The 21,806-nt window shown below is 52.8% G+C and overlaps 2 protein-coding genes and 1 pseudogene across 5 annotated transcripts in view; 1 reads left to right on the plus strand and 2 right to left on the minus strand.

The window, feature by feature from the left end:
* The window catches only part of EMC1 (ER membrane protein complex subunit 1), a 27,933-nt gene extending 20,761 nt beyond the window's left edge, over window positions 1-7,172 (minus strand). For 3 of the 4 annotated variants that reach the window (XM_040462982.1, XM_040462966.1, XM_040462975.1), the window contains exons 1-5: window positions 6,983-7,114; window positions 3,515-3,639; window positions 2,863-2,928; window positions 2,528-2,621; window positions 1,547-1,675 (exon numbers count right to left, since the gene is read on the minus strand). In XM_040462982.1, the coding sequence (XP_040318916.1) occupies window positions 1,547-1,675; window positions 2,528-2,621; window positions 2,863-2,928; window positions 3,515-3,639; window positions 6,983-7,083 (515 nt within the window). In that variant the 5' untranslated portion in view covers window positions 7,084-7,114. Of the gene's footprint in view, window positions 1-1,546; window positions 1,676-2,527; window positions 2,622-2,862; window positions 2,929-3,514; window positions 3,640-6,982 lie in introns of all 4 variants that reach the window. The other variant, XM_040462959.1, reaches the window with a different exon arrangement.
* Window positions 7,173-7,226: 54 nt separating this feature from the next.
* MRTO4 (MRT4 homolog, ribosome maturation factor) lies at window positions 7,227-13,735 on the plus strand. Its single transcript, XM_040462995.1, has 8 exons — window positions 7,227-7,402; window positions 9,808-9,866; window positions 11,069-11,172; window positions 12,102-12,183; window positions 12,362-12,429; window positions 12,691-12,842; window positions 13,237-13,313; window positions 13,424-13,735. The coding sequence occupies exons 1-8, from the start codon at window positions 7,375-7,377 to the stop codon at window positions 13,568-13,570; spliced, it is 717 nt and encodes a 238-aa protein (XP_040318929.1). The 5' UTR covers window positions 7,227-7,374; the 3' UTR covers window positions 13,571-13,735.
* On the minus strand, window positions 13,435-21,621 carry LOC121027840 (aflatoxin B1 aldehyde reductase member 2-like; annotated as a pseudogene).
* Between the last annotated feature and the right edge of the window lie 185 nt (window positions 21,622-21,806).

A 21,806-nucleotide genomic window follows, 5' to 3' on the forward strand; every position in this document is an offset into this window, starting at 1 on the left:
ATAAAATAAAATAAAATAAAATAAAATAAAATAAAATAAAATAAAATCAGTCAAGTCCTTAGCCAGAAGTCACAAACTAGCAGTCCCCAGGTAGGTTTTGTTTGGCTCACAGTTTTGTTTTGTTTGTTTGTTTGTTTGTTTTTTAAATAGTCGTCAATATTTAGAACTGAGACTTTACAGGGGTGCCTGGGTGGCTCAGTCAGTTAAGCGTCTGACTTCGGTTCAGGTCACAATCTTGCCATTCCAAGTTCGAGCCCCACATGGGGTTCCGTGCTGACAGCTCAGAGCCTAGAGCCTGCTTCGGACTCTGTATCTCCCTCTCTCTCTGCCCCTCCCCCGTTTGCACTCTGTCTCTCTCAAACAGGAATAAACCATAAAAAAAAAAAAAAAAAGGAACTGAGACTTTACATGTAAAAATCAGATTTCTAGCTCTTCTTAAAAAGTAGGAATGGCATCCCCAGGCATTCCTATAGGGCGCCAATCTGCTGGGTAAGGCTGCCCCCTGGAGGTCAGCCAGGCACACTGCAGCTGCCGGCAAGCCCCATTGGGCCTCCTTTGCTCCAGGATGCCATGCACTTGGCCACATAGGAACTTGAGTTTTACACTCTGAAAATGGCCACAGGTCTAAGCCAATCTTTTCCTTTCCTCCCTGCCTCCTAATCCCTCCCAGCTTTCCACATCTAGGACTTCTGGAAACCATCTCAAACCTCACCCAGCTCCTACCCTGGCCTCTTCTTCAGTTGTTCTGATTCGTAACATGAATGAAAGGCTGAGTCCAACTGAAGACGTACTTGGGTGGCTCAGCTGATTAGGAGACTGACTCTTGATTTCAGTTCAGGTCACGATCTCACAGTTCATGGGTTCAAGCCCCGTGTCGGGCTCTGTACTGACAACATGGAGCCTGCTTGGGATTCTCAGTCTCTCTCTCTCTCTCTGCCCCTCTCCTGATTACGCTCTCTCTCAAAAATAAGTAAACATTAAAAAAGAAAGAAAGAGGGGCGCCTGGGTGGCTCATTCGGTCGAGCATCCGACTTCGGCTTGGGTCATGATCTCGCGGTCTGTGGGTTCAAGCCCCGCGTCGGGCTCTGTGCTGACAGCTCAGAGCCTGGAGCCCACTTGGGATTCTGTGTTTTCCTCTCTCTCTGCCCCTCCCCCGCTCATGCTGTGTCTCTCTGTCAAAAATAAATAAACATTAAAAAAAAAATTAAAAAAAAAAAAAAGAAAGAGAGAGAGAGAGAAAGGCTTAGTCTGACTTGAACCAGAAGTCAAAAAGCCCAGAGTGTTATGACCAGGAGCAAGTGAGCCACTCCCTTTGCCGGACTGCCTCTAGTGCCCAGTTTGAGAATTTTCTCCTCACTGCAAAGGGAACGCCAAAGGTAGCAAGGCCTTTGAGCGCAGGCCTACATCTAGTGAGCCCAACACCATCCGTGTGACGCCAATATAAGGTGAGCCTGAGCCAGAACAAACGCTTCAACCCTCAAGGAAACACAGGGGCCTGTGGAGAGCACGGCGAGGCCGTCGTCACCGGGTGGGAAGGTGGCCTTACCTTTCTGGGAGATGTTCCACCCACTTTAGGTGCCCACTGGAGAGATGATGCAGGGCAAGAGTGGTCTTCTTCAGGACCGCGATGTACCTCACTGATGCCTGCAGGCCTACCAGCCCAAGCGCCTGGAAACTGAGCACAGGGACAGGGGTGAGCACGGCCTGGCACCTCCGGGGCCTCGGGCTAGAGGAGACGATCCGGAACACTACCACTGCAGCTTGGTAGGTGAGAAAACAAGCCTTGGAGCCAAACGCATCAGAATCCTAATACCGGCACTGCCTGTGCTTGGCTGACTTGAGGGGCTGCATTTCCAACCACTCAGCTGTTCTGCTCCCCTGAGACCCCAGGAACCTCCTAAGGGTTGCTCCCCCCACCCCGCCCCCAGGACTGCACAGCAAGCAGGTGATCCCTCTACCGTGGCAACCTTCACACCATACTGCCACTGAAGGCTACGTGCTTGCCTCCCCCAGCTGACAGTGTGTTTCTTGATGTCACATTCACACGTGTGTTCCCACTGTCTGGAGGGCTTGCCAAGTGTTTGCCAAATACATTACTATCAGAAGAGGTATAGGCTACTGCAAATGACCCTGTAACGGAAACAACCCCGGCAAAGGTGTAACAGTAGCCCAAGCTGCTCTCGCAACGTAAAATTAAAACACTGGCAGGTTTACATGACATTCCTATACCTAGGACATTACAGAGTTCTCAAGTCACGGTAAGATGAGGACCACCATTCGAGGGCAAGGATACACTCTGCACCTAGCACAGAAATCTGAGCCTACGGGGGTTCAATAAACACTGGCAGAGTAACCACATGTTCCATGACCTCAACTCATCAAGACACTGGGTGTTTGATGTTCTTTGGCTCTTCGGTGGTCCGTGAGGAAAAAAGCCAAAAGACCCGGAATTGTTGTCCATGCAGACCTGTGTTCCAGCAAAGCCTCACGCCAAGCCTAGGTGAAATACAGCTTCTTTGCCCTCTACCTGCCACTGTCCAAGGTAATCTCCCAATTCAGGCCCCCAATGTTAGTCTCCCAGGAACGCATGATCCGGCCTCCATTGGACACAGTGATTGCATCTGGAAGAGAAAAGACCACGGTGAAGTCATCTCCCCAACTGGCCCTCTGTAGCCTCCTCCGACACTCTGTGCGCAATGGCCGCACCTCTGATGTATGGACGCAAATGGAAGTCACTTGCAATACCTGTCCTTTCCTTTTGAAAACTTCTCCTTTCTTAGCCAACCCTGCACAAAGGAAGGAACCAAGGAATGGGGAGATGGGGCCAACACCACGAGAGAGACAAAGCAGGACTCTGCTTACCCTGTCCACAGAGCAGCATGGCGTCCACAGCCCCTTCTGCTGTGCCCTTGTCAACATGGCGCCACACTGAGAAATAGGAGAGTCAGACATTACCATAAACTATAAAAGAGAGGCACCCAAGGAGACAGGTAGGAGAGAACTGAAGAGCTCTTTGCGTAGCAGTATCCAATTTTTTTTCAAAGGAGAGAAGGATTACGGCTAACTGGGAATGGTCTCCTCCCACTCACTAGGTAAGGAGGGGAGGAAGGGTTGAGAGGAGCGACTCTTATCCCAGTCTGAAGTCTCTTCACTTCCCATACCCCCTGCCACCCGAAACATACGATTGACAAAACAAAATCTCTGTGATCCACAAGAAAAGTAGTGATCGTAAATTACACGTCCACAATCTTAGTGCCTAAAAACATCCATGAAAGCAGCATAAGGAATTGGAGTGGCATCCAAACCTTTACTGCAGAATAAAAGAACGGGTTTTTTGAAGCAGTATCTTAAGAACTCGCAGGAGTTCTCTTACTCGCAGTAAGAGATGCATCGTTTGGCCAACCTGTCCCTAACTTGAGTTGCAGCCAGGAAGACTACCTAAGCCATAGGCCATTCTGGATTCACTATGGTCAGCCATCCCATCCCAAGCTAATGGCCTACACAGGTCACTCACAGATCTCCCCCGTCCGAGAATTTAATGCTGCAATCACATTCTTTTCTGTGGCCACAACCAACTTCTTGGATCCAGCGGAAAATTCCAAGGAGGCAAACTTGAGCTTCCCAACATACTGCTGTCTCCTGAGGAAGAGAGTACAGGGCAGTGAGAGGGGACAAAATCATCACTGTACAAAATATTTTGGGAAAAGACAACTGTGCCAATACGTGAGGTTGTCACCATCTTAGGTCCTTATCTTAGGACACAGGAGAAATGTCTGTTAACGAGATCCGACCAAAAGCAAGATTTCTATGCAGTGTAGTCAGAAGCAAACAGAACAAGGAGAAAGAATACACCCTGGTAGATAAGAAGTGCCAGTCTTCCTTTTAAGTTCACACGTTTGTCTCAAGTGACACATCTGACCAAACCCCCCCTGGAATAAACATTAGTCCTCTCGGTCTTCGTTACTAGAGGGACTAGATGCTCCTATTACACACAAGGAAACAGACACAAAGCCTGTTGTTCACAAGCACACAATCCAACTTGCCCTTCTATTTTCACTGAGCTCTGGAGAAAAAAAAAAAAAAAATCATGCAGATTCTCCAACCAAACTCCATAGATGGGGTCAGGCTTCTGTTCTCTACAGCCTTTTCGAGCCCACTCCATGCTTGGGATCCATTTGACTCATTACTCAGACTTCCCTTGGAATAGATCCCATAACTTTGAACACCGTTCTCTAGCATAAAGGGAATATAATTAACTCTGCATGGCTCACTACCGAGTACACAGGAGGTGCCCACACATGGCTGTTAGGCAAGAAATACTCTCATCTCTGGCAAACTAAACACACATGGCATTTACACTAAATTTCTCTGGTGGTGTGGTTTGGTCTGGTGGTTTTTTGTTGTCGCTGTTGTTTCGTCTTCTTTTTTAAAGAAACTGAGCAGATAGACAGACCTATGTGCCATTTGACAGTTTCTACTGGTATTTTCACATACCTAATTCTTGCTGTATCTATTAAATGCTCTATGAAGTACATAGGATAAACGTTACTAGTTTGATTTTACAAGTAATAAACGACTACTCTCATTTTACACATAAGTAAATTAATGTCTATTGAGGTCAACTAGTTACTGTCAGATCTAGAACACAAAACTAAGAACTTCTGATTCTAATACCCAAGCTCTCTTTTAAAATATTGCTATCTTGGGGCGCCTGGGTGGCGCAGTCGGTTAAGCGTCCGACTTCAGCCAGGTCACGATCTTGCGGTCCGTGAGTTCGAGCCCCGCGTCAGGCTCTGGGCTGATGGCTCAGAGCCTGGAGCCTGTTTCTGATTCTGTGTCTTCCTCTCTCTCTGCCCCTCCCCTGTTCATGCTCTGTCTCTCTCTGTCCCAAAAATAAATAAACGTTGAAAAAAAAAATTTAAAAAAAAAAATAAATAAAATATTGCTATCTTTTGGGGTGCCAGGTGGCTCAGTCAGTTAAGCGTCTGATTCTTGGTTTTGGCACAGATCATGATCTCACGGTTCGTGGGTTTGAGTCCACAGCGGGCTCTGAACTGACAGCACGGATAAGCTTGCAATTCTCTCTCTCTCTCTCCCCCTATCTCTCTGCTCCGTCCCCGATTGCTCACTCACACTCTAGCTCTTGTTGTCTCTCACACTCTCTCGAAACAAATAAATAAACTTAAAAAAATACATCGCTATCTTTTATTTGAACTGCAAAAGTAATGCCTGCTCATTGTAGAAAATACTAAAACTATGTAAAAGTATTTTTTAATCTTAAAATGCTTAAAATACCACCACTATAAACTTTTTGGTGTTTTAGGGTATTTCCTTCTGTTTATTCTTTTTTTTTTTAATTTTTTTTAACGTTTATTTATTTTTGAGACAGAGAGAGACAGAGCATGAATGGGGGAGGGTCAGAGAGAGGGAGACACAGAATCCAAAACAGGCTCCAGGCTCTGAGCTGTCAGCACAGAGCCCGACGCAAGGCTCGAACTCACAGACCGCGAGATCATGACCTGAGCCGAAGTCGGCCGCCCAACCGACTGAGCCACCCAGGCGCCCCTGTTTATTTTTCTATTTGTAAATTACGTATACCTAGTATTTGGTAAGTTGGAATATAGCAAGCACGTATATATGAATACGCCGTATGCATGTAATATTCACATATTACATTGTAAGGATTTCCACATATCATTAAAAATGTGACTCGAGGGGCACCTGGGTGGCTCAGTCGGCTAAGCCTCTGACTTCAGCTCATGATCTCACAGTTCACAAGTTTCAGCCCCGAATCGGGCTCTGTGCCGACAGCTCAGAGCCTGGAGCCCGCTTCGGATTCTGTGTTTCCCCCTCTCTCCACCCCTCCCCTACTCGTACTCTGCCTCTCTCCTGCTCTGAAAAATAAATAAAAAAGAATTAAAAAAAAAAGCAACTTTTTAGTGGGACTCGAGTTGCCTTTGTCACACTGTCTTATGTCACATACAGATACATCTGCCCCACCAGACTGAGCTCCTTCCTAACTCTGTATCCACAGCACCTAGAACACCTGTTGGCCCATTGCAAGCACTCAACAAATACATGAATCAATGTGTCTGATACAGAAAAGACTGCACAGAAGAGGAGGTATCCAAGCTGGGCTCTGAAGAATAAACTGTTCCCCGAACAGTAATAATAACGGGTAACATTTACTAATTGCATTCAACGAGCCAGGCATTGTACTAATTTAAAGGAATGATCTTACTCATCCTTACAACTACTGCAGGTAACAATGGACTACTAGTAAACCCATTTTACAGATAAACCTTGGCATAGCGCGGTTAAGTCGCTTTCCCAAAATCGCACAACCCTTAAATGGCAAAATTTAGTTTCAAATAAAAGCAAACCAATTCCAGGACCTTAAGGAAGGGGGCGGGAGTGAGTAAGTGAGTGAATGAATGAGTTAATGGCACCTCCCGGCTGATGTGAGGCTTGCCGGGTCTTATTCTGAGCCCAGGGTCGAAGTTGCCTGGAAGGGAGCAGAAAGGGCACTCGGTTTAGGACCTGTCTTGACCCAAGCCTCTGTTCACATACCCAAGAGACGCCAATTCGCGGAAGAACGAGAGCTCACTGAGGGGCTGTCGACCCCCGACACCCAGTAGATCAGAAACCTGAGTCACAAAAACAGGGCCTGACGGGGGAGGATGGAGCAGTGACCTCTGACCACAAACCCAAGCATGCCTGAATGTCAGGGCCGGCTTCACGGGCTCGCGACCTGTCACCCAGGGATTGGCTTAGAAGTGCCCCTAACGCTTGGTTTAGTGCTCTGCTCTGGCCATCTCAAAACTCTTCATTTTTCAACGCGGGGTCCCACATTTTCATTTTGCACTGAGCCCCGCAAGTTATGCAGCCGATCCTGCTGCCTGTAACGGCCCTCCCTTTAGCAAGCACATAGGTACTGAGAAAATAGCCACATATTTCCCGAACAGGCCCCACACGCACGCACCAATCAAACTTGCCCACTTGGTCTTCGTAGACCGCGTCCGAAAGGACAAGCAGGGCGGCCCAGAGCCAGGGCCAAAGAGTCGCCCCTACCGCCGCCGCCATGATAGGAGCCCGGGCCGCCGCCGGCCCGGCATGCACCGGGCCGAAGGCTCCGCCTCCGTGGACCATAGAGTTGGGAGCGCACGCGCAGCCCTCGCTGGGGCCCTCGGGATTTGGAGGCCTCCGGGTGCGCTTAAAGTCGCCCTAGAGAAGTCTGGGTGGAAAGAGGCGGGCTGTGGCGCAGATTGGGTCAGGCACGCGCGAGGGCAGCCCCGGAGGGCCGTCCCAGAGGCCCCCGCGCCACCCGGGTCCTAACAGGCAGCACCGCCTTCCGACACATGTGCGTGCAGCGCGATGCCCAAATCCAAGCGCGACAAGAAAGGTGAGTGAGGGGTCCTGGGATCCGGGGGAGCACCGCCGGCTGGCTGCCAGCTGCGGGGGGGACGTGAGTGGGACGCCAGGGCCTAAGCGAGGAGCTCTGAGTGGGACGCCGGGGCCTCCATGAGGAGCTCCGCGGACTAGCTGGGAGCTGCGAGAGGGCTTCGCGACTGAGGTCCGGAGTCTGCTTGGGTCAGGGGAACGGAGACTGTCTTGCCGGGCCTTGAGTGCCTTTCCAAACAGCTTCTGAGCACCCGATTTCGCCTTGGCCCACCTTTTTCACCCTAGCCCATCTTCCTTAGCTCTTCGCGCGCCCGCCACACTGGCCGCTTTTCTTTTAAGACGGGTTTAATCCCAAATCTGGCCTTTTCACTTGCCGTTGCCTCTGCCTGGCACGCTTATGCTTCGGTCTTCATGTGCCTGGGTCTGTCTCAGCTGACATTTCATAAGGCACGTCTTAAAAGGCCATTTCTGACTCTTACTGTGGTAGTGTCTCTCCCGTACAGACTCTCTAGCACAGTCCCTGAACAAATATACTTGGGAGCCTAGTACTATTGCATCCACACGACTCCTGAAACAGAATGCTACGGGCACCAGTGACAGTCACAACAAAGTTTATTGCAATGAGAGGCAAGGCCGATCGATGGGGACCAACACTCTTGATCAGAGTGCGGCCTCGAACAGCCAGGGTACAGAGTTTTTATGGCCGATCACATCGTTTTATCATCACCTGGGAACAGAACAGAGAAACAGTTCCCAGACGAGTTAGAAACAGTTCCCAGATGAGTTAGAAACAGTTGCCGGATGAGGTGATTATTTTAGACTTTCTGCCGCTAAGTTGCAACCAGTGGATCTCCTTGACCTTGCCTCTGATGCTCTTTTCTTTGAACTTTTGTTTCCTTAGTTGGTGAAGCCTGATTTACAAGAGCATGAAGCATAATTTACAAGAGTAAAGCAAGGCTGTTATCTCTTGACTTCAGTGTCAGAACAAAGCTGTTATTTTTCAAGCTACAGTGTCAACACGAAGCTGTTATCTCTCAAGCTACAGTTAGCCCTACACTACAATTTAACCCTTACAGTACTCTAGGCATTGGAGGATACAGCAGTTACAACAAGAAGGCCTAGAGTCCTCAATGAGTTTAACATTTAGTCACTGGAAATGTTATCCCCCAAAACACCAAAAATCCTATATGGTCACATTCTAATGAGTCTTGTGGACTAAAGATAAAGAAGTGATATTTCATATAATGCAGCCAGAAAGAGGTCTTTGATGAGCTGACAAGTGAGCAGAAACCTAAAGAAAGGAAGTGAGCAATCCACGGAGTTACCCGGGAGAATGGTATTCCAAGGAGAGGGAAGATAAAGTGCAGAGGGGCTGTGTGGCTGGAGCAGAGTAAGCAAAGAAGGGGAGGGAGGTGGGCAAAGAAGGCAGGGCTTTACAGGCCTTTGCAAGGAATTGGCTTTCACACCCAGGTGAAATGGGTAGCCACCTGGGAGCTTGAGCAGAGGGATGACAGGGTTTAACTTTTAAAAGATCACCCTAATTTCCTTGTTGAGAATAGACTGGGGAAAGTGAAGCTAGAGGGCAAGGCTGGAAGGAATGAGACCAGCAGCAATCCAAGAGAGGGTCACGCTGGCTTGGTCCACTTGTAGCAGTGAACCTGGTGGGAAATGGACAGTGGCGTTGTGTTTGCCCTCCTGTGCTGCCCTTACCCTGACTGGCATGATTGATTACCTTTCCAGGTATATGCCTTGTGAGTGCCAGGCAGACTGAATAAGAAATAGCCCCTTACTGGGGACACTCATGGCCTTGCATTTGATGCTTTGTTAAGTGTTTGTGGAATGACTGGGTTCGGTAGAGGGAACCCTGGTGAGATGGCAAATGCCAAACCCTCTGGATATGAGGAAATTGGGCCCCAGCTCTTGGTAGAGGTGCTTGCCCTCCCCAAAGAGACATTGCTGCATCCAAACTGCAGAACAGGTTGTAGCAGAGAAGATAGAATCCCCAGATTCATCAGTCCACAGCTTAAGCCACCTAAGATTTTCTCTACACACCATGGGGAGCGGAGGGAGGGGATCAGGAAGGGCCCTGGCAAGCTAGGTATCCCTCTGAAAGTCGTCCAAGAACAGGAACAAGCCCTGCCCCCACACCTCAGTACAGCTTTTTGGGTTAGCCTAATAGGAGCGAGGGAACACCTGGTTTGTCTAAGTAACAGGAAGTATGTCAAGGGATCTCCAGGCTCAGGAACACTAGAGAGTTGGCATTCTGGGGACCCTGGGAATACAAAGCCCTGGTGCCTTTCCTCAGGCTGGCTTGGTCCAGCTGAGCTACCAAAGGGGAGAAGGAAATGAGCCTGCAAGGCTTCTGGATATGTGTCTCATCATCTGTCTTTTTCTTCTTTGTATTAGTTTCCTTAACCAAAACTGCCAAGAAAGGCTTAGAACTGAAACAGAACCTGATAGAAGAGGTAAGAGCTCATTCTTTTTATCGGTTCAGACTTTGGTTTATAAAGGTGGCTATAGGGTTGTCAGGGAAATACTGTTTTTTAAAACACACACACACACACACACACACACACACATCACAACCACCACAAGGTGCTGGTTCAGCCCTTTTTCCTCCAGCAACAGCACCCAATAAAAACCCCCGTAGTAACGATTTCTGGTTTTCACAGAGCTCTTACTCTGTGCATGGCACCCCACTAAGTACTCCACGTGTGTTCCGCTTCATTCATACGTGTCTGTGAATAATGATCACTGTTATGCATCTAGGTAACAGAAACTTAGATTTGGTAGCCTGCCCAGTGTCAAAAAGCTGTACAATCACAGGGCACCTGGCTGGCTCAGTCTGTAGAGCATATGACTCTTGATCTCAGGGTCGTGAGTTCAAGTCTCATGACGGGCATAGAACTTACTTTTGAAAGGTGGGGGTGCACCTGGGTGGCTCAGTCGTTAAGCATCTGACTTTGGCTCAGCTCATGATCACAGTTTGTGAGTTTGAGCCCCACATCAGGTCAGGTGAGCTCAAGGCTTTGGGTGAGCCCTGCCTGTCCGTCTGTCTGTCTGTCTGTCTGTCTCTCTCTCTCTCTCTCTCTCTCTCAAAAAAAAAAAAAACAAGCTCTGGGGTTACTAGATGTAAGTGTACCAGCCAGCCCCCTGTCTACATTGCTCCAAGGCTGCAAGCTGGATGACAGTAGATTGTCCTCCAGCACAGTGATTCCTTTTCCGTGAGACCATGTCATGGCTGCAGCCAGCACTGTGGGCAGAGCAGGGCCGATGAGCCGCTTCTTCTTAGTGAATAATAAGGTGTTACAGATTTCCATTTCACAGGAGCCTTCCAAGTATGACCGAGCATTTCTGGGTTGTCAGTTAATGGGCAAAGCAAAGCGATCCATTCCACTCATGGCCACAGATAACCTGGGAAGACCATGGGATGTTGACCCATGGCCCAGCTTCCCCTGCGCTTTGAGATCACGCCTGCTTTGCCTCAGGGGAGCCCCTGTAGTCCATGATCATGACTTCAGTAATGGAAGTAAGGAGGAAATGACGAGATTAGAGCCTCCAGCTCTAAACTTCCACGGTTGTTGGGGACCTAGAGCAGATTTTTTCCCATCTGAAGCCCAACCCGTGCTGCCCCTTGAACTCCAGAACCCCATGAATTGTCCCGCAGCTTCGGAAATGTGTGGACACATACAAGTACCTTTTCATCTTCTCCGTGGCCAACATGAGGAACAGCAAGCTGAAGGACATCCGGAACGCCTGGAAGCACAGCCGGTGAGCAGGTGGCGGGAAGAGGGCCTTTCTAAGTAGAGAAGCAGCCAGGGTGCTCTCAGAGCAAGGGACGGTTATTGACTCTGCAGATACCACCTTATTAAGGAGAAAGTGCCACACCCCCCCAGAGGCACTTTTTAACTGTTAAAACTGGCCTTGTGTTGAGCTTCTCAGGGGCAGGATTTGGTAGTTGCTCAGGGAATGCCTGAGTAATGATCCCTCAGGAGAACGGGCATCCTTATCCCTGGAGGCTGGTCCTTTTAGGAACGTCCCATCAGTTTTAAAACGTTGATGTGTGGGGCGCCTGGGTAGCTCAGTCGGTTAAGCGTCCGACTTCGGCTCAGGTCATGATCTCACGGCTCGTGAGTTCGAGCCCCGCATCAGGCTCTGTGCTGACAGCTCAGAGCCTGGAGCCTGTTTCAGATTCTGTGTCTCCCTCTCTCTCTCTCTCTCTCTGACCCTCTCCTGTTCATTCTGTCTCTCTCTGTCTCAAAAGTAAATAAACGTTAAGAAAATAAAATGTTGATGTGTCCTCTGAAATGACACAGTGACTTGAGAGCCATGTGGCGGGTACCTGCCCCTTGGGTGAGTCTCTGATGGTACGAGTGAGTCCTGGTGTGGCTCAGACCGGTGACTGTGCCTCTTCCACGTTTCCAGATTGGGGCACTTAGTGGGTCACGTAACACCCACGGGCTGGTAGTCAGAATACTGTGAACGTTGAGGTCTTCAGGCAGGAAAATCACGAGAGGGGTCCTTGGCTGTGGACAGAGCAGGCAGGGCTGTGTGGAAGAAGTAGGAGCCTCTGGCCACACCTCCTGCTGCGGAACAGTCTGGGCCTGTGCTCAGGCTCCCCGGAACCAGAGCTGGTTTGCACCTAATGGGGGGAGGGTGGGCAGGGCGCTTCCTTCACAGACCTCTCTTTTTCTCTGTAGGATGTTCTTTGGCAAAAACAAAGTGATGATGGTGGCCTTGGGTCGGAGCCCAGCTGACGAGTACAAGGACAACCTGCATCAGGTGAATTTCTGGCCAGTGGCAGGATCAGTGAGAGCAAGGCCTGACTTACAGCTCGGTTCTCCTTTAAACCCCGGACTCAGAATAGCACCCCTGCCCCACCAGCTCCTGACAACCAAAAACATCTCCAGATTTTGCCAGATGTCTAACGAGACTGGGCTGACCCTCTTTTGTTCTGTAGGTCAGCAAGAAGTTGAGGGGTGAGGTCGGTCTCCTTTTCACCAACCGCACCAAGGAGGAAGTGAATGAGTAAGTGTTACTGAGGAGCAGCAGGGAAGGAATAATCCTGGTACTCTGTACAGTATGGAGGCGATGAGTCAAAACTGGTTCCTGGAACACTGCTCCTGGGTCTTCTCTGCAGCACCGTGCTCCAGGCTGACTGCTGGTCAGCAGCAGAGATGGACAGGGAGGTGTGGGGGTGGGGGGAGAAGAGGCCAGGGGGCCTGACTTCATGCGGGGCTGGGGGGCCAGTCAGGAGCCTCCCCTCCTACCACTGATCTTTTCCCAAAGGTGGTTCACAAAATACACAGAAATGGACTTCGCTCGAGCTGGAAACAGAGCAACTTTCACCGTGACCCTGGACCCGGGGCCCCTGGAGCAGTTCCCCCACTCCATGGAGCCACAGCTGAGGCAGCTGGGCCTGCCCACTGCCCTCAAGAGAGGTACGGGTTAGTCCCTGTAGCGGAAAGGTCACAACTTAGCTGCCAGGAATGAGCTTGTGAGCTCAACAGCCCCCCTCTGGCTCTGTGGCTGAGCAGGTTATTTCTGCCGGCCTCCATTTTCTCCCGTGAAAGTGGTACTGAGTGACCACCTCTTGGCCGGGACGAGAGTGACAGTAACTTGCAGCCAGAATTCAGCTAAAGGACACAAGGGAGGCTTCATCCCCCCACAGACCCTCCTGAACGCTTGCTGGTTTAGCACGAGTGTGCTGGGGTTGGGCAAGGTGGAGTGGGGTCGGGGGTGCCAGCCAGCCCCCTCCCGGCTCTGGGCAGCGGGCAGAGAGCTGTGCACAGGCCTCTGTGCAGAAGTCACTGTGTGGGGTCCCCTTCTCTGTAGGTGTGGTGACCCTGCTGTCTGACTACGAGGTGTGCAAGGAGGGCGACGTGCTGACCCCAGAGCAGGCCCGCGTGCTGGTGAGTCTGACCCCTTCTGCGTCCTGTGGCCTGTAGCACAAGGGACCACGGCCACTTCGTGCCACACATGCTCCTGCTGACCATTGGTTCCCTTTACACATCTCTTGCAGAAGCTTTTTGGGTATGAGATGGCTGAATTCAAGGTCACCATCAAATACCTGTGGGACGCACAGTCTGGAAGCTTTCAGCCAATGGGAGAGGACTTGCCTGAGAGCGCGCCCGAGTCGGCAGAAGAATCAGAGGGTGAAGACGACTGACAGGCGCTTGGGGCCAGGACACATGGGACTGCCGCCCCGCTGGGGGAGCAGCAGGGGAAGACGGGTGGACTGCTTTTCTATAAGGTGTAAGACTATCTGCAGGATGGCTCCCTGTGGACAACCAAGAGGAATTTTCCTGGAAAAAAGACCTTGGCTTGGGCTTTGGTTTGGATTCCTAGGATGCCTTTCCTTTACCGTGAGCCAGCTTCCCGCGCTGGCTCCTGCGTGACGGCTGGGGTGGGAGAGCCGCCACCTGCACTGGCAGTTCGCTCCTCTGGCCTCTGTGTCCCCCTACTGGACACGGGGTTTGCCAAGGAATACGGGAGCCCTGGCCGCACTTCCTTCCGCTTTCTTCCCCTCCTCCCAAACCAGGGCCGGGAGTCTTACAGAGAAGGAGGGAAACTTTCACTAAGACGAGAGTAAAGCCACTGCTGAAACCCAGAGCAGATATTAAAACTGCTCAACAGCATACCGGGACCTCTTATTCTTGGTAGTGACTCCAGCGGTAGGTTTTTACCTAAATTGTTCTTGGTGGCGAGTATCCCACGAAGGATCTCTGAGTGACAGGAAATCTTCGGGATGTGTGGCCCTCTTTCTCTTTTGTGTGTAGCAGCATGAGTGCCATCTCCAGCCGCAGTGTTGAGAGATCAGGCTGGATTCAGGACAGGAGGCTGAGAAGCCTAATCCGTGCTCCTGCCCTCTCCCCCCAAGCCCTCGGGAAGGACAGGAACCAGGCTGCAGGCAGCAGGGGAAACAGATTCACCAGGTTCGCTCCCGGGCTGGGTAGCCAGGTCTAGCACCCGCTTTGTCCAAGCAGGAAGTGGCCGAGTGGACCACAGCCCCAGCCCTTTCACGTGAAGGCAGCTGGGGGCACTGTGGGAATAGAGGAAATAAACAGCTTGTGAACTGGGACTGGGGAGAGAAAACAGGCTCACTAAAGCCGTTTAAGGCCCAGGGTGAACGTGTGAAAGACGAGGCCCTCTGCCACCTCAAGCCAGCACTGGCCCTAGCAGAAGTCATCGGGACGTTGGTGACAGCCAGGTGCCAGGCTGCATGACGGGGGGCTATAGGGGCCCTTCCTCAGTCGCCAGGTTCTGTGCCAGCTGCTCCAGGCTGGACGCGCCCAGGATGACTGCACCCCCCCATGAGCACCTTGCAAGGGGAGACAGCCACATGGGAACCGTTAATGCACCATAGCAAGCAGCCCTGCCCCGTCCCTGCTGACACCTGGCATCGGATGTCTGCCTACATCCTACATTATTCCAGAAACAATTTATGTGTTGAAAGCCTTGCCTCTGCAGACTCTTCTGCAGGCAGACGTGAGTTCAGAGGCACTCCCCTGTGCTGCTCGGCAGCTGGGTAAACCTGGGTTAGTCACTTGACCTCCCCGAGCTTCAGACTTCCTTTACTATGCAGGGTGGCTGTGGGAATTAAAATTTTGTGAAGGATTTGCTTCAGGCCTGGCACTTACCCGCTCAAGAAAGGGCAGCCCTCAGTAGGCCATGGCTCGAGCCAGAGGAAGGTGTTAGGGACACACGGGACAGCAGAGAGGGGAACCCTGCCAGGCACAGAGTCAGACGCTGCGGAGTGTGCCCCCTGGGACGGAACAAACGCTAATGGCTCAAAAGTGTCCGTTTCAGAGTCCAATCTGTGCTCATGTAGCTGCGGGACCTTAACAGCCTCTGAAATGTTTCCCCACACGTAAAATTGGGATAATCACACTTCTAGGGCCCGTCGAGCGTGTAATGTGGCATTAAGGAAACCGGATTAGCATGAAGAAATACTGGAAGGAAAGGAATAATCTCAGAAACCATCAAATAATTGTGTAGCCCTCTCCCTTCCATTGTCCCCCTCAGCCCACCAAACAAGAAAGGGGAAAAACACGTCCGGGACAGCGGGTTACCTGGAGCTGGGGGCGCTGCCGCAGTGTGCAGCCTGCACGGCCTTCTCCATCAGGGCAATGGTCTTGAAGTGGTGTTCCTTCCAGAAGCTGGGCAGGTGGGGAGGGTGGCACAGCAGTCAGTGCCAGGAGGTTACTCCAGGGCAGGTATCCCCACGCTGGTCCCTGAGGCGCTGAGAAGCCAACCTCTTAGCATGCATGTGGCCTTCCGGTCCCTCAGTGGGGCATCTTGTAGTCTGGTGGTAGGGGTAGAGAGCACACAGTGGGCAAGAGGAAGAATGCTTGCATTTAACATGCTCACTTCACTAGGTGTGAACAACACAACCCCCCAAATCAGGACCCAGGTCACCAGGGTGCCGCCTGCCACCAGCCCCACAAGTCCCACCTCTGAGCTTGGCTGAAGCCACCTGCCTCCACTTTTCCCTGCTCAGTGAGGAGAGGGGACGCTCCGTGCCAGCCCCTTACAGCAAATGCAGAATGTAAAGGAGATAATGGACCCCGTCATGCTTTGTAAACTAAAGAGCAGAAAACGTCAAAACTATCAGGCCTTGATTCCCCAGGGTGAAGCCCAGGCCCTGGCTGCTTCACTGCGTGGGGCAATGGCTCCTAAAGTGACAACCTGGCCTGAAAGGTCAGAAAATGCAGTGAGGAGGGGGGATGCTGGATGAGGATTGACATCACAGCAGTGCACACAGAGTGATCTCATGTATCAGACACTTTAAAAGTCCTTGGCCCGGGGTGCCTTGGTGGCTCAGTCGGTTGAGCATCCGGCTTCGGCTCATGTCATGATCTCACAGTTCGTGGGTTCGAGCCCCACATCAGGCTCTGTGCTGACCGCTTGCTCAGAGCCTGGAGCCTGCTTCGGATTCTGTGTCTCCTTCTCTCTCTGCCCCTCCCCCGCTCACGCTTTGTCTCACTCTGTTTCTCAAAAATAAAAATGGAAAAAAAAGAATGAAAAGAAAAAAAAAAAAGTCCTTGGCCCTTTGAACAATACTAACATTGGAGCCCCCTGCACAAAACTCAGCTTCTTGTTCTGGTCCCAGCGACGTTGGGGTGGGGGAGGCAAGTAAACTACACACAGAAATTAACCTTGGAGGCTCATCTTCATTAATTTGGAAAGATTCAGTAGGAGCTATCCAGCAATCCATGGATGGCGTCTAGATGTGGTAAATGGAGGAACAGCGATAAGGTGTGCATTTCGGGGCTCTCGCAGTAAAGAGCTGTTTAAATCCTCACGACTGATGAGTGCAACTTGGAAACGGGTTTGCTTTGAGCCATGGGTACATGTTGATGGCTTTTTCAAATTTTAGAAAGTGGGAAACGGAAGGGACGAAGGCTGATCCCAACATTTGTTCAACTGTAACTATCGACATTGGTAATGATTTCATGGCCAAGAGATTACAAAACTTAGATTCCTTTGCCCAAGGTGAAGGGCCCACTAGCAGTGGGGCAGGAGTGCCAGGTTTCGCAAGTCCTCATCCAAGGGCCCCCCTCCCGCTGTGCACAGCGGGTGAGCCCTTCCAGGGAGAGTCTTGGGGACCCGCCAGAAGGCCCAGGGATCACATTCCCAGTCCAGGCCCTAATCCCTCCCAGGAGACATAATATGGTGGCAGCGGGGATCGGGGAAGAGTCGGGAATGCAGGGGCCTCGGTCTGAGCACCAGGAGGAGGTGCCGGTCCACAGGAAATCAACCCCGGAGACCCCCTATTTCAGACTAGGGGGACCCAGGCCAACTCTTGTGCTGACACGGCCCACCTCCAGCCCACCTTTTCTTGTACGTCTCAGCCCAGTTATCCCCAAAGAAGCAGTCCACAGGTGGTTTCCCACCATCGTCCTACTTGTACTTGCCGGTCAGCGGGAAGACTGCCATCAGATCCACTGGCCCCCCACCACTCCCACAAGCTGTTCTAGACTGGCGGGGGTATGGCAGGGAACCCAGGAGAGCCGGATGACCCAGCCCAGCCTCCCAGGTCCTGGGCCAGGCATCTACTATGTCAGGAATAGGCAGACACAGGGGCTGGGAATGCCCTCCCGCCCACGGGGAGCCTGTCCACACGGCAGCCCATACCAGCCAGAGGGTTGTAGGCATAGAACCTCAATAAAAAGTGCCTGAGGCAGGGGAGGAGCTCCGTTTCCACCTGCTGGGCGGTGGCCTTGTACATGTCCTGCAGATAGAAGAGCCAGATGGAGAGAGTACACATGTCAAAGGAAGAGACCTCAAATCTTCCCTTGCAGAACCCCCAGTTTGCACCCTATCAATCCTAGGGCCTTAACACTCAGGGCGTATACTTAGTGGAAGGAAAATTCATTTATTCAGCCTACATTTCTGAGCACCAACTATGGGCTGGACATTGAATTTCCATCCACACGCCCAAAGGACAAGGCCTCAGCCCTGAGAGATTTAATAGCAAGGTAGAGCGTAAACGGGTATAATCGAGACAAGCCTCAAGTACACTAGTAAGTTCTGTGAGCAGTGCCTGGCACCAAGTAGGGGTTCAAACATTTGCTGGATGAATGAGAAGGAGATACGTAGAGTCTGAGATCTCAGGCTCCTCTGGGGCATCAAGACGGGCCATCTAAGCGGGGCCTGAGCGCTTACTTCTACCAGGGAGAAGGGGAGGAGTGGTCCAGGCTGACGCACAGAGACAGGGCAGGAAGGAAGGGCCCGAGGAGCACATGCGGGCCATGAAGGGAGCCAGGGCCAGAGCCAACAGGTGCCCGTGGGTCAAGCTGAGGAGCCTGCCCCTCATCCCCATGGCACCCGGCAGCCCTCTACAGGCTGTCGGCAGGAGAGTGGCTGTTAGGGAGAGGGCACAGGAGGCAGTCGGAGGGGCCAGGGGAACCCGGGATCAGCAGCAGCCCCGCGGACGGGCCCTGCAGCCCTGGCCCTCACCTGGTACACGGTGGGCAGGATCCAGCCGCTGCTCTTGCAGAGGGTACAGATCTCGGCCACCTCCCAGGCAGCATAGTTGGAGAGGCCAAGCTCCACAAACTTGCCCTGCAGAGGAGAGGCCTCAGTCAGAAGCTGCCACGGCCCAGGACTCTAGAAAGGGGAGACAGGGGTGGGGACCCCGGGAGCGGGGTCTGCCCCCAGCTCTGCTCTGGGACTCCCCTGGTGCCTCCACTCTCCTGGGTAACAGCAGGCCAAGGAGAGGACCGGCAGACCACTCCCTGGAGCTCAGAGGCTGGCCTAACCTCCTGGTGTAGCTGGTGGCAGGCACACAGCGTCTCTTCCACGGGGGTGTCGTGGTCAGGGGCATGCAGGTAGAAGAGGTCCACCCTGGAGCACTGCAGCTGCTCCAGTGATGTCTCCAGCTGGGTCCGGAGACTGTTAGGCTTCAGCGACAGTCTCCCAGGGATTGGCCTTGGTGGCGACTTTTGCTTTGGGGGGAGTAAAATTAGAGTTCAAACCAGTCTGCTGAACACTGGAGAGAGTCTAGCGTAATGGCTAAGACACAACTGGGTTTGTATCCCAACTCTGCCATTACTAGCTCTGTGACCTTGGCCAGGTCACTTAACCTCTCTGAGCTTCAATATTCTCAACTGTCAACTGGTAGTGACCATGGTACTATCTTGCATGGTGGTCCCAAGGATTGATCAGAACTTGAATGGACGTGCTCATTGTCATCACTATGATGGATTATTTACCAGGCACTAAGCGCTGGTAGAGCCAACAGTTGGTCACTGCCCTCAAGGACTCACTGTCTAAGGGGCTACTACACAGTAAGTGAGGCAATGATATGTACAAGGTGCTAGAGGAGCTCAGAGCATAGAGGCATGAGGCCCCCTGGGAGTTCAGGGAAAGCTTCCTTTAGAATCTGAATCTTGGTCTCCAAGGAGAAGTCAGCAGCTGCCAGTTGAGGAAGGGTGGGAAGTTCATTCCAGAGGGTGAGGACAAGGGCAAAAGCCCAGAGGAAAAGAACAGAGGAGCCATGCCTGCAGTTCCAGGGATCTGCAGCACCGGGTTCACGCGGGTCCACGAGGCAAGAGAAGGCCCGCAGACCTGACGCAAAGGGACTTGAGAGCACCCTGTGGAATCTGGACTTTACAGGGCCACGGGGAGCCTCTGAACACCTTTCAGCTGGGGAGCTAAGTGGACGGTCTTGCAGTTTTGAAAGATGAATCTGAACAAAGCATGGATAAAGAGCCTCGGGCAGGTCCGGAACCAGGGAGACCAGCAAGGGGACCGTGGCAGGAAATCAGGAAAGAGGGGCAAGAGGCTGGAGCATGGGCCCCGGGGAAGGAAACACAGGAACCCATCAGAGAAATAGCCCCGTGCCTTCTGCGATGAGTCAGGTTCATTACATACTTTTCTCTCGAGCCCCCATTAAGAATCCAGGGTGGCCGGACTGATGGGTGGGAGGAGGGCCCTCTCTGCACATTTGGGGCTTGGCCAGTGAGCTCAGCTGACCGGAGGGCAGTCAACGGGATAGAGGACGGCCCACTTGGAAAAGTTTCATTCCCTCACCTCCTCACCCTCTGCCCCTCCCTGTTCTTCAAGTGAATTAAACTTCGGATCTGAGGTTTGAGGACTTTGGCCCAGCCAGCTCCGACCAGAAAGAAGGAAGAGGAGGGCTTGGAGAAGAAAACACCTTCAGGAATAAGACCAGAGCGGTCAGAGAGGCAACCAGGTGATCTGGAAAGCATGAGCACCGAGACGCAGGCATGTTCTCTTGTTCCAGATCCAGCATGCTGTGAATCACCGGAGAAACCAGGCAAGACTCTACGAGAGGGGAGAAGAGCTTGAGTGACACAGCGCGTGTCCTAATAACACTACCGATAGTAACAGCCAGTATCGCTGAGCCCTCCCTGTACCGGCCCAGCACTGCCCAAAGCTTTTCACATGGCATCAGACTGAGAATGGACGTTCCCCTGCCCACACACAAACCCTCCACTTAGCTACATCTGCCTGCTCCAACACCCTTGGCTTTGCCAAATCGCACTCCCTTGGCACCCCCGCTGCCCACCGTGTGGACGCCTGTTCTCTTCTTACTCCTTGGCGGACTCTATCAGTTCTTCAGTGTCTAATGTTCCCTCTCCTGAGCTTTCTTCAACAGCCCCTGGGGAAATGCTCCCTCTTGTGGGCTTCCCCCAGCCTTCTCTGGAATCCTAGTTCCCTGGACTGGGTTAGTGCCAATTTCCCTTCTATGACCTCAGAGGCTAGCACGGAGGGCAGTTAGAAACGCTACCACCTCCCCTCTCCCATCCTGCCCGCTCTGCCCACTGAGTAACCGCAGCTGCTAGGCACTGCCAGGCACTGCCAGTCTCGTGAAGTGGGAGGCACTGCCGACTGAACGTGGCACCCCGAGCTCCACAGAGCAAAGTCTAGGGCCCAGAGCAAGGAGAATGCAGATCTCCCACCCGTCCCAAAGTCTGATCCGGGGCTGTGTCTGGCAGATCGGCCGGCACAGGGCACCCGCGGGGACGGGAAAGGGGGCAGGCACTGCACAACGCCAGATTCCAACCCTTTCAGTGCCCCCTAGAAGAGCTAACCAAGGTGTCCCAGACTGGACCTGGATGGGACATTCCTGTAGGGACGGTCCTGGACGATCTTCTCGGAAGGGAAAAGAGGAAAGGAAGGAGGTCAGGACAAAGAATGTCCGGCTGTCTGGAGGTAGACGTTCACGGAGCTGCCGGGAGGTCGGCGCCCGGGAGGGTACGCGTGGCTGGGGCCGGCTGGGCGCCGCACGGTGCAGGGGAGGTACAAGTTACCTCTGCAGTCGCCGCCGCCCAGCCCGAGGCCCAGGCCGCCCAGAATGCTCTCGGACTGGCCGTCGCTGTACATGAAGGCCGTGTCCAGCTCCGTGTGGCCGCGCTCCAGGAAGGCGCGCACGGCCGCGGCGCTGGCTGGGGCGTCCATGCGGCGCCCCATTTCCAAGGTGCCCAGCACTGTGGCGGGTCAGGCCGGGGCCCCCGAAGCGGCCCGCGCGGCGACAGGGGCCGGGACTTGGCGGCGGCGGCGGCGGGCCACTCTGGCGCGCCCGGGCGTGGAGCGCTGTCGTCGCGGGGCGGCGGGAGTCAGAGCCAGCCGAAATCCGCTCTGAGGTGTCTCGGGCCACGCCCACCGGCGTTGGGGGCGGAGTTCGGAGGCCGAAGGGGGCAGGGCTTTGGGGACCGCGTGCACTTGGTTGAGGCGGGTCTCGGCCCTGGGTCAGGAGGGTTGAGCTAGTTCTGAGGGTTTCCAGCGAACCCGAAGGCCAACGGCTGGCCCTCCTGGGAACTCGCTGCCACGTCTCCCCACCTCCCTCGGCCTCCCCTCGCCCTGAACTGTTCCGGGGGCCCGGCGTCGTTCCGGAGGGGGTTTTCCTACGCGCTAAAGTGTCCCGATGTGAGAGG

The sequence above is a fragment of the Herpailurus yagouaroundi genome, unplaced genomic scaffold, assembly GCF_014898765.1.
Source record: "Herpailurus yagouaroundi ecotype Mexico unplaced genomic scaffold, PumYag 77, whole genome shotgun sequence".
NCBI lineage: Eukaryota > Metazoa > Chordata > Mammalia > Carnivora > Felidae > Herpailurus > Herpailurus yagouaroundi.